The 17781-nt window shown below is 38.7% G+C and overlaps 1 protein-coding gene across 5 annotated transcripts in view; it reads right to left on the minus strand.

Moving 5' to 3' along the window:
* Positions 1-17781, minus strand: part of RIMS2 (regulating synaptic membrane exocytosis 2) — a 601723-nt gene that overhangs the window by 23101 nt on the left and 560841 nt on the right. The window contains exon 1 of one of the 5 annotated variants that reach the window (XM_069600410.1): positions 4999-5134. The exons of the other annotated variants lie outside the window; for them this stretch is intronic. Within the exon in view, the coding sequence (XP_069456511.1) occupies positions 4999-5134 (136 nt within the window). Of the gene's footprint in view, positions 1-4998; positions 5135-17781 lie in introns of those variants that run through there. 5 annotated transcript variants of the gene reach the window in all.

Here is a 17781-nt window from a genome sequence, read left to right on the forward strand (position 1 = left end):
AATATAAAAACTGTGCTATTGTTGAATATGATGTGGACTCATGTAAGAAGTGATTTATTATATAGAACCAATCACAATCTAGGAGATATGATATATATAGTATCCTCTAAGAAAAGCTATGTATCAGGACTAGTACTGTCTATTCATGTCCTGTTCCCAACACTGGCATTGTGAAAATATATAAAAACTATGAATGGTAAATTTTAATAAGTCTAGATCACACACTATAATTTTAAAACAGTGTAAATATAGTGGCTAGCAGTCAGTTGCACCGATACTCAGCTTGAAAAGAATGGTAGGACTCTATACTGTTGTTATTAATAGTGGAATACCTACAGTGCTAGACATGATGTTTGTATTTAAGAGGATTATATTTAAGTGTATGAATAATTTTTTGTTCCAATGGAGCATGAGTAAAGTGCTAAGCTCCATTTTAATCAAATGGGACTGCTTATTAAGAATTAAGTACACAGGGAACTATAGTCAACATCCTGTGATTAAACCATAATAGAAAAGAATATTAAAAAGGATGCATGTATGTATAACTGAATCACTTTGCTGTACAGCAGAAATTAACACAACACTATAAATTAACTATACTTTAATAAAAAATAAAGTTAAAAAATAAATATATTACTTAAGGATTAGAATAAGATAAGGTCTTTTACTGATTGTACAGCCTCTTTAAGAGTGGAGGATAATTAAACAGGTCTTCTGAATACAGTCTATTTAGTTCCTTTTATATTAATTCCTCATAGCTTCACTGTCACATGCAAAGACACTTTCCTGCATTCTTCTGGTGATTTTTAAACTATTCTTATTTCTTAGATGGTTTTCCTGTAACTTAACTTTCAAAACAGTGGCATGTAAAAGAAATTTAATAAATTAATTTGTTCTGTTAAATAGTATTAAGTTGATAGGATCTCTCCTTCTGTAGGATTGCCAAGTCAAATTTTAAACAAGGAAGAAGGTCACAAAATCAAGCAAATCAAATTCGTCACATACTATACATATGTAACTGAACAAAAATCACTAGCCCAGAAACGAGTAACTTTAAGATCTCTTGAAAAACCAGATCTAAAAATATTAGGATACATGCCATTTCCCTACATTACATGACCATAACCATTGCCCCTGGATCTATGGGTGGGAGACTTGCTTCTCCTACATGGAATGGTAACCATTTCAATGGTTTCTTCTTTCTCATAATTATTATAATGTTTAAAAATTCTAAAAACAGTAATATCCTATATTGGGGTGGTAGACTTAATGCTGGGGCCAAGGGGCTTACATAATGATTCTAATACTTAACTCAGAGAGTTCAATGATAAATAAACATAATTTAGAAATAGATAAATAACAAGTAGATGCTATTATCATTACTTTTATTTAAAATAAAACTATTCAGAGATTTGGAGAATAGTTATCTGGAATATATCCAGGGACAAAGAAGAAAAAAAAAAAGAAAGAAAAGAAAAAAGGAAAGCATACAAAAAAAGTAGTTACAAAGTCTAGTCAACAATCTTATTTTATTTTGCTTATACTAATGACCCTTTCCTCCTCACTCAAGTCAGCCCTGTTGAGATTTGTAATCTGTGGGCAAGTTCCTTAACTATTCAGTCTCAGTTTTCACATGTGTAAATTGATAATAATAATAAGTTCCTTGAAGAATTATCATGAAATCAAAGGAATGTGGCAAAGGAGAAGGTGCTCAATAAATGGTAACCACCATAATTGTTGTACTTGGTTTTCAAAATATAGCACGTTGCAAGGAAATGCAGTAAAACAATGAAGAGATAATACACAGAATAGTTGGGATTATAAACTTCAGAGCCAGATTATGGGTTTGGATCCCAGGTCCACTTACTGGCTGTGAACTCTGGGTAAACTGCTCTCAAAGGTATGTAAGAGGCACTGAGAGCTAGCTATTACTGACGCCTGAACCCATGTTTAACCCTCATTTCTTAGGATACCGTTTCTGTGAGTCCTGTTAGGCTTTCTTATCTTCTTATTGCACTCTACTTCACCTTCCTAAGCCCTGTCACAGTTTTAATTACATAGCTATTTCCTATTAATATCTCTCTCCATTAGACTGTGAGTTCTAAGAAGATAGGAAGCATATTCAGCTAATTAGGGACTACCACAGTGACTAACACATCTCAGAGCCTCAGGAAATATTTGTGAATGAATGAATGAGTAAATAATAGAACACAGCTCTCACTAAACGTCTCAGTACTTCTTGTGTAAAATGATAATGCCTGGATGTGCTGTCCAAGAGAGAAATGAGAATATGGAATTGGAAGGCAGAGTACATTTGAGATTAGTTAGCTGTTGCACTATTTCTGAAAAGACCAAAAAAAAAAAAAAAAAAAAAAGAGAGAGAGAGAGACTAGCTTTAAAATCAGACTGACTACTGAACTGATCAGCTGAAAGAAGCGAAAATGTTAGTCACACAGTTGTATCTGACTCTGTGATCTCAAGGACTCTAGCCCGCCAAGCTCCTCTGCCCATGGAATTCTCCAGGTAGTAATACAGGAGTGGGTAGCCATTCCTTTCTCCAGGGGATCTTTCCAACCCAGGGATGATTACTTTAGTTAAATCACACTGGCTGGTAGACCACTGCTCTCTCTTGAAAATCATCTGTTGAGACGGATTTTCTTTATAAATTAGTACGGTTTCACAGTTATGACTATAATAATTTGGTCCTGAGTAAGCTTATGAGAGTATGTTATCCACATGAATTTTGTGTGTCCTGTGGGGGTGTCTCGAGAAAAAAATTGCAGAGAAGCACCACTCCAGGCCAGTGATTTCTAACTATTATAACTCTTCAGGGCATACTGAAAAACCCTCAACAATCTCAGCACTTTCAAGGGTGGTAGGAGTATAGCAGAATCAAAGAAAGGATTTCTTCTCTTGGCAGTAAAATGACTATAACCCAGTGGAAAGACCTCTAATTTATGGGGAGTGCCTCCTCTCTGGTTACTTGTACGGAACTATATGTTTCATTTTAAAAATGCTGGCTTCCTTATGGAACATTTTGTCTTGGCAACTCAAGAAACCATATTATAGGATAGAAACCTGTTCCAATTTCCCATGTGTAGATGTAGGAATTTCCTTTGGGATTAGTCTGCAAGAGTCAAGGTTAAGTCAATTTACTTAAAATTTAGAAAAATTCTCATTGACATAAGTTTATTTTTTGTCTCAAAAAGGCTTTTAGGACAAAAAGGCTTTTAATCCAAGAATTGTAGCTACTACTTAAGAAAGAATGATGATAGCTTACCTGAAGCAAAGTCAAGACTGAAGACTTGGTATAAAAATTCAAATTGAGAAATGAGTTTATAACAATGTGTCTTATTTAAATATGTATCTTTACATACACCTAGATTTGAGTTCTAGTTTGAACACTTACTAGGTATGTAATTGTGGCCAAGTGTATGCAAATAATAAACTCGTATAGCTTAGTTTGGGTAAACAGATTGTGTGATTGAGTTTATATGCTGACTATTACCTACTATCTGGGTGACCTTGGGCAAGTTTCTGAATCTCTCTGCCTAGGTTTCCTCATTTGTTAACTGGGGATTATAAAAGCACTGTCTCATAAGACTGCTGTGGGCCTACAAGAGTACGTCAATGTTAGGTTTCTAGAATAGTGCCTGGCTAATAACAAATACTGAAAGTTTTAGGCTACAATTATGATCATTCCTTTACCCAACTTGATTTTCTAATTTCTTGACTTGTTTATATCTCCTGAAATGTTAATCATTTAGTAACAGAAAACATGTAAAACATAAATGTACAAGAACAGTAAAAGATTAGTATGAAAATTAAAAGTTACATTTATATAGGGACGTAGTACCATACCATTAAACCTGTATTAATCTAATGAAAACTGATACTGCAACAATAAGCTAGAAGAAACCTAGACAGCAATAACTAGCAAGTTATTCTGGAAAACACTTTTTAGATGTATTTTTAATCAGCCATTTTCCACTTCCTGTCCTCCACTGGCAAAAATGGAAAAAAGTTATTTCTACCTGTTCTCAGAGCAGGTAATTTCTTTCAAATCAGGGCTAACTGTAGATTTACAAATAAGAAGTCATTGTTGTCACAGAATAAAAGCAAAGTAAATCCTAAAATAGAGGTAATATGATGATGATAACAGATCTACCCTAGTATATGTGCAAAGATGAACAGTTTACAACTAGCTTATCAATAAACGGATAAACGGCATTTCAAATGTTGGGACACTATTATTTAGCAGCCAATTCTTACTTTGATTTACAAATTATGTTTCTAGTATTAGTTGTTAAATCTTATAGGAAAGTTTTTCACAAAGAAAACCTATGTTGTGTTATTGAAAACTTTATGAAGGACTTCAAGTCACTTGGTGAAAAGTTTAAAAGTTGAGTCCCCTTCAGCTGTTTTTCTCATTATCTTAATTAAAGTGACATCACTCAAACACCAGAGACTGACAACCAATGGTCATAGTACTGTGCCTGCCAACAAAGTTCCAAGTGCCCAGAGCACAAACCAGCCTTTTGTACTGTCAACCTTTGACCCGTCCATTGTATTACCCCCTCTCCTCATTCGGATCGTGTTTCAAAGCTCTGCTACTGCTTTTCTCTTTATTTTTCGATTATTTCTGCCCTCGAAATCAAATGCTAATACCAAGACGGCGGGAGGGAACGGAAACAAGACCAAGTGGGTTGCGCCCAATAGGGCCACCCTGCCACCCACCCCATCCTCATCCAACTCTCAAGCACTGTTGAAGTCAACTTCATTAGGAAAACCAAGTCAGCGCCTGTGGAGCTCTCCAAACCACCAATCAACAGAACTCCTCGGCCAGCCGGCGCTCTGGAGTATCTGGCCCCAGTCACAGTCCCGAGAGGAGAGGGTAGGAATACTGCTCCCTGGAGTTCTCCAAACCCTGCCAACCCTCCAACCACCGACTTCTCGAGACGGGAGATGTACAGGCTGAAACCCCAACTACAGCCTCACCTTCTTCCTCCAGGGAGTTCATACAGGGAAAGTAGCCGGCCAGCGCCTCGAAGGAGGCGGAGAGGCTGCTCCGGCTCTGCGAGCGCTGCATGGAGCGCCCCGCGGCGCCGGCGCCCCCTAAGCCCTGCCGGCCCATCTTGGACGAAGACCCGCTCTTCCCGCGGTACAAGATACGAGGCGTCTTGGCGGCTGGGGCGCGGCGACCGCAGCGCTTCTAGGGCCGCGATGGTGCCGCGGGACCCCAGGAAACCGGCCCCTGCCTCCCTGACCTGGTCCGGACCAGACGTGGCTTTCTTGGCTGCAGGGGGTCTCCACTTTGTGGGGGGGGGAGGCGGAGGGGCGGGTAAAAGGAAGGGATCCAGGCGGTGGCGAGCGGGGACGCGGTTGCTCGATGGGAAAGTCCGAGGTCTCGCCAGGAGGGAGCTGAGGTTCCCGGAGGCTGTGGCTGCGACTCAGTCTTGGCGCCCTCCCCTCTCCGGGAGATGCTGCTGATGCTGAGGTCCCCGCCAATCAGCAGCCGGAGGGGGAGGCGGCGGCGGCGGCGGCAGCACCTCGGAGGGCTGGCGGCTTGGAGCGCGCACCCCAGGTTCAGGACAACTGCGACCCCCAGTAGCTCCAGCTGTTTCCGCTTCTCTCCCCCGCCCCGCTAAACGCGTGATGAACGCCAGAGAAGGGTCGTTAATTAGAGACAACAGGTTAGGCATCGCAGATGGGTATTATCTCAAATTTTGGGTAGTCACTTTCCCTCACCTCGGTTTCACTTAAAATTTATTAACGCTCCTCAAGCATAGACAGGGAATACTGAAATTTTCTCCAAATCATAAAACAAAGGCTCCCCAATTTTCAACAGGTTCCATAAAAGCCTACAATTAGCTTTCTCCTTTATCTTCTTTATTAGAAAGATAAAAAGTAAACAGAAGGTAAAAAAAGGTTTAAAAAAAAATCAAAAGCCCAAAAAAGCATCAACACAAAAAATGGACTGTGATGTTTACCAATTTTGCTTTAATTTTAGGAATTTTTAATACTTTTCCCCCCAAATTAATTTGCTACCTATTGTTGCTAAGAATGACAATGAGCACTGTTAGGCTTTCAACGGTAACATCCTCTTAACATAAATCTGGAAGCAACACAGACGTACCAGAAACACAACAGTTTGTAAGTGAAATAACATCCCATTCTGCAAATCACAGATCTCTATTCCAGAACATAGAGCAACTGTAATTCCATTTTGCTGCTGCTGCTGCTAAGTCACTTCAGTTGTGGCCAACTCTGTGCAACCCCATAGATGGCAGCCTACCAGGCTCCCCGTCCTCGGGATTCTCCAAGTAAGAATACTGGAGTGGGTTGCCATTTCCTTCTCCAAAGCATGAAAGGGAAAAGTGAAAGTGAAGTCATGCAGTCGGAGAAGGCAAAAGACTGTCCTACTTTTTGTAACCTTACACAAGCCCCTTGACCTCTCAGTTCCCCCATCTAGGCAGGTGGGAAGTCAGGGAACAATGATTTCAGACCCAACCATGTCACAGCTTGATTGCTGGCTGTGTGTTTTAGGGAATTTCAAAAGTGTATGTAAAACGTAAATTATGCCATCTAAAATGGTTCTTTCATACCATAAGTATTTCCTGATTACTACATATGTACAAGTTATTTGCTTGATACACTGGGAAGTACAAACACTCATTCAATTAATAGTAACTGAGCTCCTAGTGTATGTCAGGTACCTTTGTAAATACTTAGGGCATATGGTGATCCAAGCAGATAGAAATCCTTGCTCTCATAGAGCTTATAATCAAGTAGGGGGGAAAAGACACACACAAAAATCACAAATCAGTAAATTATATAGTGTTTAAGGGGGGGATAAGTGAAAATGGCAAAAAAAAATGGGTATACAACAGTCTGCAATTCAAATAATAGTTGTCAGGGTGGATATCAGTGACAAAGTGACATCTGAATAGAGGTATAAAGAAGCTGAGAAAGTAAGCCATTTGGGTATGTGAGGGAGAGGGTTAGTTTGAGGCAAAGAGAGCCTCCAGGACAAGCTCCCTAAGATATGATGTCCTCATGTGTCCACAGAATAGCAAAGAGGCCAGGGTGGCTGGAGTGGAGTGAGTAGGAAGGAATGGAGGTCAGAGACATGAGACAGAGAAGGGACAGATTACACAGGGGTATGAGAACAACTTTGGCTATAGCACATCACAATTTAGAGAGTACAAAACAATGCACTCATATAATAACCCTCTCAAATCTTTCTAAAAATTAGGAAGCTTCTAGGACAACTAAGAGTGCTATCACATAATAACAACTTTTTGTTGCTTAGATTTAGGATCGGGCTTCCCATTGTTCCCTGACTTCCCACCTGCCTAGATGGGGGAACTGAGAAGTCAAGGGGCTTGTGTAAGGTTACAAAGAACCTACCTGCAATGAGGGAGACCTGAGTCGATCCCTGGATTGGGAAGATCCCTTGGAGGAGGGCATGGCAACCCACTCCAGCATGCTTGCCTGGAGATTTCCCATGGACAGAGGAGCCCAGTGAGCTACAGTCCATGGGGTCGCACAGTCAGACACAAATGAGCAACTAAGCACAGCACACAGACTTAGGATCATCCAGGTTTCTTGCTTCTGTTTTTCTGATAGACTTTTTTTGTCCTTCCTGCTACTCTCTTAGTTCAGTTTCCTATTCATTATTCACCTTCCTAAAATACCAGTGTTTCAACAGAACATTGATAGAACTAGGAACTCTATGAGTATTTCTCACACCATATTGCTTTTATTCAGAGATAAAAATGTTTTTAATAAATGAAATTTTCATTAGAAGAATAAAGAGAGTCATAGCATTTTGAAAACTGAAAGGAGTATTGGAAGTCATCTAATACATTTTTTAAAACCGTGGGTCACAAATTTTTGGTGAATCACAAAAATAACTTACTATTAGAATGAGCCACATTCTAAAAAATAAAATCAGAGTGCAGTAACTAACACAATGCAGTTTTTGTAACAACGGCAGTATTAGGTCATGAATATGTGTGCATTTCTGTGTGTTTGTGTGTTTACATGTGTGTACTAAGTTGTGATCAAGAGAAAAGTTTCAAGAAGAGGGACTAAATAGGAAAATACTAGGAAAATAAATTGGCCAAGTGTGGAAAAGCTTTATTTTGGTATCCAGGACATCATAATGAGAGTTGAAAGTTGTTTAGGAAGGGGGTTAGCTTGGGTTCCTACCAGTGACACCATAGTGATAGGAAATCTAAGACCTGGATCAGTGGTCACACCAGAGTTGCTTGGGTCCTGCCTTCTCTACATTAATAACCTGGCTTTATACTCCAAGATGCTGAAGCTGAAGCTCCAATATTTAGGCCACCTGATGCAAAGAGCTGACTCTTTGGAAAAGACCCTGATGCTAGGAAAGATAGAAAGTAGGAGTTGAAGGGGACCACAGAGGAAGAGATGGCTGGATGGTATCACCAACTTGATGCACATGAGTCTGAAGAAACTCTGGAAGATAGTGAAGGATAGGAAAGCCTGGTGTAATAGTCCATGGGGTTGCAAAGAGTCAGACAGGACTGAGCGACTGAACAACGAATGGGTCAAGAAGAGTTTAGTCTGGAATAGCCCAGATGCATCTATTTATTCATGAGCATCACTTCTCTCTTGCAGATTCAGAACAAAGTTGTCCTGGGAAGCTTTTCAATAATTGTGCTTATAGTTGGGATTTGAGAGATATAAGTAAGTGATAGAAGAATGCCACAAGGAGAAACAGGAAGTATAAAGAAGGAAGAAGGAAACCACCTTATTTCAGGGAAGGAAGCATCAAGGAGAAAGAAGACCACTGACACACAAGTATCAGAGAGACAGACAATAATGGCCAGGGACCTCTAGTCTTGAATGATAAAATATATGGAACTTATTGAGAACATTTACAATTTCTCTTTTCTGGTCCTATGCTTAAATGTTTTCATATATAATAAATATATGAATAATATTTCTGGTTTATATGTTTTTAAAAGTTGATTTACTATTCCTTATTCCATTTTGATAATATGGTTGATAATACCAACCCCAAATGAATTTAAAATTTACATAAAAAGTAAACTATTGATAAAAGATTGGAAATGTCATTTCCTCCATACCAGAAAGGGCATTCAAATGGCTTTGGATGTAGTTTTCAAATGATGAGCTACTGTATTGTTTCATTATGTAAACTAAACCTAATTTCAGAATCATTATACTCTAGTATTCAAATTATTTATACTATACTTATAACTTTCTTACTCATCCAAAGATAATCAGAGAAAAAGTGAGTCACAAATGTATATACTAATCACTTCTAGCACTCTTGCCTGGAAAATCCCAAGGACAGAGGAGGCTGGTGGGCTGCAGTCCATGGCGTCGCTAAGAGTCAGACAGTACTGAGCAACTTCACTTTCACTTTTTACTTTCACGCATTGGAGAAGGAAATGGCAACCCACTCCAGTGTTCTTGCTTGGTGAATCCCAGGGGTGGAGGAGCCTGGTGGGCTGCCATTTTTGGGGTCGCACAGAGTCGGACACGACTGAAGCGACAGCAGCAGCAGCAGCAGCAGCACCAGCAGCAGCAGCAGCAGCAGCAGCAGCACTTTCTAAAAGCAAATTATGGCCTCGAAAAAAATACCACCATTATATATGAAAATTATATTTTTGAAGAAAAGATATATAGATTGACATAGCTTGCATGTAATATCATTCTATTTGATGAATATGAAACATCATACCAATTATGCCACTTAATTCTTACATTAATCCTGAGTGTCATCATTATTTCTTCTTTATAGATGAGTTAATGCTCAATGATATTGAGGTTCAATGCCCTGTATACTATATCACAGGTGTCTCACATATACAAAAACACAGATGAAACATATAAAACAGAGATGATAGATATAATGTAAACTATGCAGTAAATTATTTGGTTCAAAATAAATACTGAAAAAATATATTTAAAGCTATAATGTTTCTTCTAACAATATACTAATATTAAATCCATATTTGCTCTTTTAATCAAAACATATTAATATTACATAGCTGTATCAACCCTGAATATTCATTGAAAGAACTGTTGCTGAAACGGGTGCTCCAATATTTGGTCACCTGATGCAAAGAGCCAACTCAATGGAAAAGATCCTGATGCTCAGAAAGACTGAGGCAAAAAAAAGGGAAGCAGAGAACGAGATGGTTGTATAGTATCACCAACGCAATGGACATGAATTTGAGCAAACTCCAGGACATAGTGGAGGACAGAGGACCTGGTATGCTACATTGCATGGGGTTGCAAAGAGTTGGACACCACTTAACTACAAAGACAACAACAACAACGTATGTATTTCCACTCAATTCTAATGGGACCAGAAAGTTACATGTCATTTATTGTATATATTTATTATAGTATACATTTATATGTATCATTTTTTATAATAGTTTATCCAAAAAAAAATCACCAAAATTTTAAAGAGGGGAAGACTAGAGATCTCTTCAAGAAAATTAGAGATACCAAGGGAACATTTCATGCAAAGATGGGCTTGATAAAGGACAGAAGTGGTATGGACCTAACAGAAGCAGAAGATATTAAGAGGTGGCAAGAATACACAGAAGAACTGTACAGAAAAGATCTTCATGACCAAGATAATCACGATGGTATGATCACTCACCTAGAGCCAGACATCGTGGAATGTGAAGTCAAGAGGGCCTTAGAAAGCATCACTACGAGCAAAGCTAGTGGAGGTGATGGAATTCCAGTTGAGCTGTTTCAAATCCTGAAAGATGATGCTGTGAAAGTGCTGCACTCAATATGCCAGCAAATGTGGAAAACTCAGCAGGGGCCACAGGACTGGAAAAGCTCAGTTTTCATTCCAATCCCAAAGAAAGGCAATGCCAAAGAATGCTCAAACAATTGCACTCATCTGACATGCTAGTAAAGTAATGCTCACAATTCTCCAAGCCAGGCTTTGGCAATACATGAACTGTGAACTTCCAGATGTTCAAGCTGGTTTTAGAAAAGGCAGAGGAACCAGAAATCAAATTGCCAACATCCGCTGGATCATGGAAAAAGCAAGAGAGTTCCAGAAAAACATCTATTTCTGCTTTATTGACTATGCCAAAGCCTTTGACTGTGTGGATCACAATAAACTGGAAAATTCTGAGAGAGATGGGAATACCAGACCACTTGACCTGCCTCTTGAGAAACCTGTATGCAGGTTAGGAAGCAACAGTTAGAACTGGACATGGAACAACAGACTGGTTCCAAATAGGAAAAGGAGTACGTCAAGGCTGTATATTGTCATCCTGCTTATTTAACTTATATGCAGAGTATATCATGAGAAACGCTGGGCTGGAAGAAGCACAGGCTGGAATCAAGATTGCCAGGAAAAATATCAATAACCTCAGACATGCAGATGACATCACCCTTATGGCAGAAAGTGAAGAGGAACTAAAAAGCCCCTTGATGAAAGTGAAAGAGGAGAGTGAAAAAGTTGGCTTAAACTCAACATTCAGAAAACGAAGATCATGGCATCTGGTCCCATCACTTCATGGGAAATAGATGGGGAAACAGTGGAAACAGTGTCAGACTTTATTTTGGGGGGCTCCAAAATCACTGTAGATGGTGATTGCAGCCATGAAATTAAAAGACGCTTACTCCTTGGAAGAAAAGCTATGACCAACCTAGATAGCATATTCAAAAGCAGAGACATTACTTTGCCAACAAAGGTCCGTCTAGTCAAGGTTATGGTTTTTCCAGTGGTCATGTATGGATGTGAGAGTTGGACTGTGAAGAAAGCTGAGCACTGAAGAATTGATGCTTTTGAACTATGGTGTTGGAGAAGACTCTTGAGAGTCCCTTGGACTGCAAGGAGATCCAACCAGTCCATTCTGAAGGAGATCAGCCCTGGGTGTTCTTTGGAAGGAATGATGTTAAAGCTGAAACTCCAGTACTTTGGCCATCTCATGTGAAGAGCTGACTCATTAGAAAAGACTCTGATGTTGGGAGGGATTGGGAGCAGGAGGAAAAGGGGACAACAGAGGATGAGATGGCTGGATGGCATCACTGACTCGATGGACGTGAGTTTGAGTGAACTCCGGGAGTTGGTGATGGACAGGGAGGCCTGGTGTGCTGCGATTCATGGGGTTGCAAAGAGTCGGACACGACTGAGCGACTGAACTGAACTGATCTGAAATTAGCTTATTCCTGAAATAGAAGCTTGGTCACTGAAGTGAATGCATAAAGAGGTTATTATGTGAAGTAGTTACATAGTGTCTAGACCAAGGATTAGTTCAACTGGGAACACAGTTGTGTGGTTGGCAGCCTTGCTCTCTTCTATGCTAGAAATGATGTAGGCAATGATGATGAGAGTGCAAACTACTAATAAAGGATAGGAAAGAGGAAGTAGGTCATTCTGGAAAGTAGGGGGAAAAACAAGTACTAAGGCCCAGAAATGCATATGCTAAAAAGACATAGAACTCTTATTGCTACTCCATCACTATTTGGTGTATTCAGTCATCCCAGAAATGGCTGGTTGTTAAAAGAGATAGGAATTACTCAGAATAGGTATAAAGCCACATTGCAGACTGAACTAACCTTTTTCTTCTTGATACACCTTTGCTCTTGATAATATAGGAATTCATCTCTACCTCAGTCTTCACAATAGATTTTAATTACCTTTGCCACATTGGACCATTCCTCTCTATGACAGCAAATAATCCTATACTAAATAGGAATATTTGTGGATATATTTTGGTTTGTTTTATTCAAAACTAACTCTCAAAATATTTGCAAACAATGTGATTGACAAGGGATTAATCTCCAAAGTATACAAACAGCTCATCACCTCCAATATTAAGAAAACAAACAATCCAATAAAAAAAAATACTCCAAAGATCTAAGTAGACATTTCTCCAGAGACATACCGATGGCCAAAAAGCACATGAAAAGATGTTCAACATCACTAAGTATTACAGAAATGCAAATCAAAACTACAGTGAGGTATCACCTCATACCGGTCAGAATGCTGCTGCTGCTGCTTAGCAGCTTCAGTTGTGCCTGACTGTGTGCGACCTATGGACAGCAGCCCACCAGGCCCCTCTGTCCACAGGATTATCTAGGCAAGAATGCTGGAGTGGGTTGCCGTCTCCTTCTCCAACCAGTCAGAATGGCCATCATCAAAAAGTCTACAAACAACAAGTGCCAGAGAGGGTGTGGAGAGAAGGGAACCCAATGACACTATTGAAGAGAATGCAAATCAGTGCAGCCACTATGGAGAATAATATAAAGGTTCCTTAAAAGACTAACATATGAACCATCAATCCTATGCTTGGGCATGTATTTGGAGAAAACCATAATTCAAAAAGATACGTGCACCCCAGTGTCCACTGAAGTACTGTTTACAATAACCAAGACATAGAAACAACCTGAATGTCCATTGACGGGGAATGGGTGGTAGTATATACATACAGGGGAATAACAGACAGGAAAGAATGAAATGATGCCACTTGAAGCACATGGGTGAACCTAGAAATCAACATACCGAGCGAATTAAGTCAAACAGAGTAAGACAATATCATATGATATCACTTACATGTGAAATCTAAAAAATTATATAAATGAACTTATTTACAAAACAGAAACAGACTCATAGACTTAGAAAACAAACAGTATTACCAAAGGGAAAGGAAGAGGGAGTTTCCCCAAATTAGGAGTTTGGGATTAACATAGACACAGTACTATATATAAAATAGATAACCAACAAGGGCCTATTCTGCAGCACAGGGAACTCTACTCAGTACTATGTAATAACCTATATGGGGCAAGAATCTGAAAAATAATAGATATAGGTATACCTGAATCACTTTGCTGTACACCTAAAACTAATACAACATTGTAAATCAACTACATTCCAATATAAAATAAAAATTAAATTAAAAAACCCCAGTTCTCAGAGTCCATACATATATGCATGTTGTGTGTGTGGCGTGCATACAGTCCTTTAAGAGAGTGGTCATGGCAAGGAGGGTTTCCAAGTTTGAGAAACTTCCTGTGCCACTATTCTCTTCATTATTCCAACCAATGCTCTGGCTTTGTGATAAATTTAAACAGTCTTCATAGTAACATTCTCAAACATTTGAGAGAAAAGAAGAAATATTTCTTATAAACCCCTTGAAATTCTAGATGAACATCATTTAGCTACTTCTCGTATCATTATAAGATCAACAGCATCGAGATTTTGTGAGTATAAACATTCTGCACAAATACACAGCAAGATTTAAGAATTTTATGTACATTTCAGGTCCAATGCCAATAACTATACAATATTTATAAAGTGTGTGCATTTCAACTGCTTTATTCATTTATTATTCATTCATTCACTATTCACTTACTCATTACTCATTTATTTCTTAAGCACAGTGTGATGAGAATAATATTAGGTATGCATGGAAAATAGAGGGAGTCTCTTAATCACAATGAAGTCTAATTCCTATTTGCTCATGTTTCTTCTTTTTCTTTATTGGCTAAAGCTTCACTTATTTATTTCAACATACATATGAGAAAAGGCTTCTGATTACCATTCAATTTAACTGAATTGTACATTGATTGTACATCAGCAGTTATACATTGTTTAAACTGGGTGATACCATGCTGACATAAAAATGGAAAATGGAACATCTTTCATAGAAATTTGGCTTAACTGTCTGGTTGACTTTTAAATGGGCATTTTGTTTTTCATTATATATTAAGGCATAAAATTTATAACAAAGTTACTTAAAGTTGCTAAAAATAAAAGGCAGTAAAGAAGATGAAGATTCTCTTAAAGCAATAAAAATTGCAGGATTTTAAATAGTATATTGCAAAAAAAAAAAAAGCCCATGAAAAACATTCATGGTATACAGATCCAGGTCAAACATCACCTAGATTGGGCATAAGTGAATTGCTGCCTGAAGGAAGTTCTATTTGGAGCTCTAGCACATTAGGTAAACAGTTCAGACTGTGCAAAGTGGCCAACCTGGGAACCAAACTAAGCAACTCATCATCAGCTGACTCCCATTTAAGGCACTCAGTGTTACAGACACCTTGAAAGTAACAGTTTGTCTGTCTTGTTGATATGAAACTTCATAATAGGAAGTAACAATATAGATGAAACATGTTTTCCTCCTAAAATCCAATTCAAAATGGTTCCATCTAATATGCTTTAGTTATACTCCCCAAATAAGGTGAGAAGCTCAGATCTAACAAGACAGAGGCCTCAGGAAGAGGTCAGTTTGTGGTGTCATACAGAAATTCTCTAAGATACAAGTAATTATAAAGAGGCAAATCAGTATGTGTTCTAGTTACAGGAATATTCTGTGATTCCTTGACCACTGCTTTATAACTTGGATTCTTCTGCTTGGCAACTCTTTCTGTAACTCAATGGAGTACTGTTTCAGATCTCAACCTCCTTTCCCATACTTGACACCAAATTGAGAAAAGACTTCCAGAGAGGACCCAAAAGTCTCGATTAACAGCCTAAACAACAACTAAATATGCATATATATACACACACACATATGGGGCTTGCACCCCACTCCAGTGCTCTTGCCTGGAAAATCCCATGGACGGAGGAGCCTGGTAGGCTGTAGTCCATGGGGTCGCTAAGAGTCAGACAAGACTGAGCAAATTCACTTTCACTTTTTACTTTCATGCACCGGAGAAGGAAATGGCAACCCACTCCAGTATTCTTGCCTGGAGAATCCCAGGGATGGGGGAGCTTGGTGGGCTGCCATCTCTGGGGTCACACAGACTTGGACACGACTGAAGCGACTTAGCAGCAGCAGCAGCATGGAGCTTCCCAGGTGACGCCAGTTGTAAAGAACCAACTGCCAATGCAGGAGAAGTAAGAGATGTGGGTTCGATCCCTGGGTTGGGAAGATCCCCTGGAGGAGGGCATGGCAACCCACTCCAGTATTCTTGCCTGGAGAATCCCATGGACAGAGGCACCCAGCAGGCTATGTATGGTCCATAGGGTCACAAAGAGTTGGACACCACAGAAGCTACTTAGCATGCTCGCATGCATATATACACATATATATTTAAATTGGCAACACCATTCAAAAAGCCTTTCCAAAAATGTTTATTTGTAGTCTAGCCACCATGTATCACTATTTGAACATAGAAAAAGTGGTGTAGAACTTCTGAGTTCCTTTATTTTCTGTTCTGTATTACTTTTTGTGCGTGATTATCTGTCATTTTATCTAACATCTAGAAAAAAGGCATTGCTTCATAATTCACTGTTATAAACTATTAATTTCAAGTAATACTGTATTTCACACTATGAAGGCAGCATTTTATGGGTTCTCTGGATGAGGCAAAAATACAAACTTTATGTCTTAATAAGTCTTGTACTGCATCTGAATAAACACCAAAAGATACATTTTCAAGGACAGTGATCTTAAAAAATGTATTATTACATATTTTATCACAATTCAAGGTAACTGCAATTTTAAACACATATAACATTTTGAGTACTATTTCTCATTTCATTTATTAAAAATGATTTATTTTTGTCCTCAATTTCAGATTATAGGTTAAGATCAGCCGACAAAGGGTACGTTTTCTGGCTTCTATAACCACTTAGAAGGTGCTTGTCAATAGAACTGTAGTACTGGGGAGTAAACAGAAAGTCACAGCATGAGTGAACAGCCCTTTGTCAACATTGTAAGACACAGTCTGCTCCTGTACCTTGCAGAACCAGAGCTCCAATCACCCCCTTATAGTTAGGTCTGAGGCCCACCTCCATCCATAGTCTTAACCCAGCTTTACTCTCAACCTCTCTCATTATCACTCTGCTCCTGTGATTAGCCCAGACTTACCACACTGTGTCTCCTTTGCTTACACCTCTCTGCAGATGAACTTCTGACATAAATGACAGGATGGTAATGTCCCCCTATAAATGAAGGTTCTTTTGGCCTCCATATATTACAGTACTCCTTTTGATACAAGGTCTCATGAGAGAGAAAGATAATTTTTTTCCATAGTGGAGTATGTTGAGAAAAATGTAAAACAACATTGGAGACTAAACCGCTCTATGAGACTCTATTATCAACATGTATTTCTCACTATAATGATCACAATAATTATGAGAGAAATTCTCTAAATTATGTTTTCTGTAATGTTCTGAGCGTGCGCCAGTTTAAGAAATCAATGACAATGAAACAATTGCTGATGGTGTGTCAAAACTACTATAAGAATCTCTATAAAAACTTTTCCTGTAAATGTCTTACTTGTACTGGCCTCCATTCATTGTTTGTGACTACTGCTTAGAATTTTAATAAGTTTCATGTTAAACACTTATTAGAACTCATTCTTTCAGAGTCATTTTAGAGGGAGCAAAATGACTCCTAAATTCTCCTATAGGAGTATATACTCCCTATATACTCCTTGAGGTTACTAACATCATCTAGTATAAAAGAAAATAATATGTTTCAATTTTTAAGGGACAATCCAAGAAACAGAATAACTACTTTAGTTTACTGAAAATTCCATATGCAGTTCCAAATGCTCAGCTTCTAACATTAATTCCCCATGGTATAGTTTTCCCCAAGTTTTCCATATTATGTTTGTCTAATGCATAATACTTTTTTTTTCATACAGTGACTTTCTCTCAAGTATTATTTTCCAAAACCTATACATTCATGTCTAAAACATATCTATGTATCTTGTCAGTGCTAGTCCCCATGTCATATGTGCTAAAGCATAAGGAAGATAAAAAGGTTACAAATCCATTAGTGA

This window comes from Ovis canadensis, chromosome 9 (assembly GCF_042477335.2).
Source record: "Ovis canadensis isolate MfBH-ARS-UI-01 breed Bighorn chromosome 9, ARS-UI_OviCan_v2, whole genome shotgun sequence".
In the NCBI taxonomy this organism is placed as follows: Eukaryota; Metazoa; Chordata; class Mammalia; order Artiodactyla; family Bovidae; genus Ovis; species Ovis canadensis.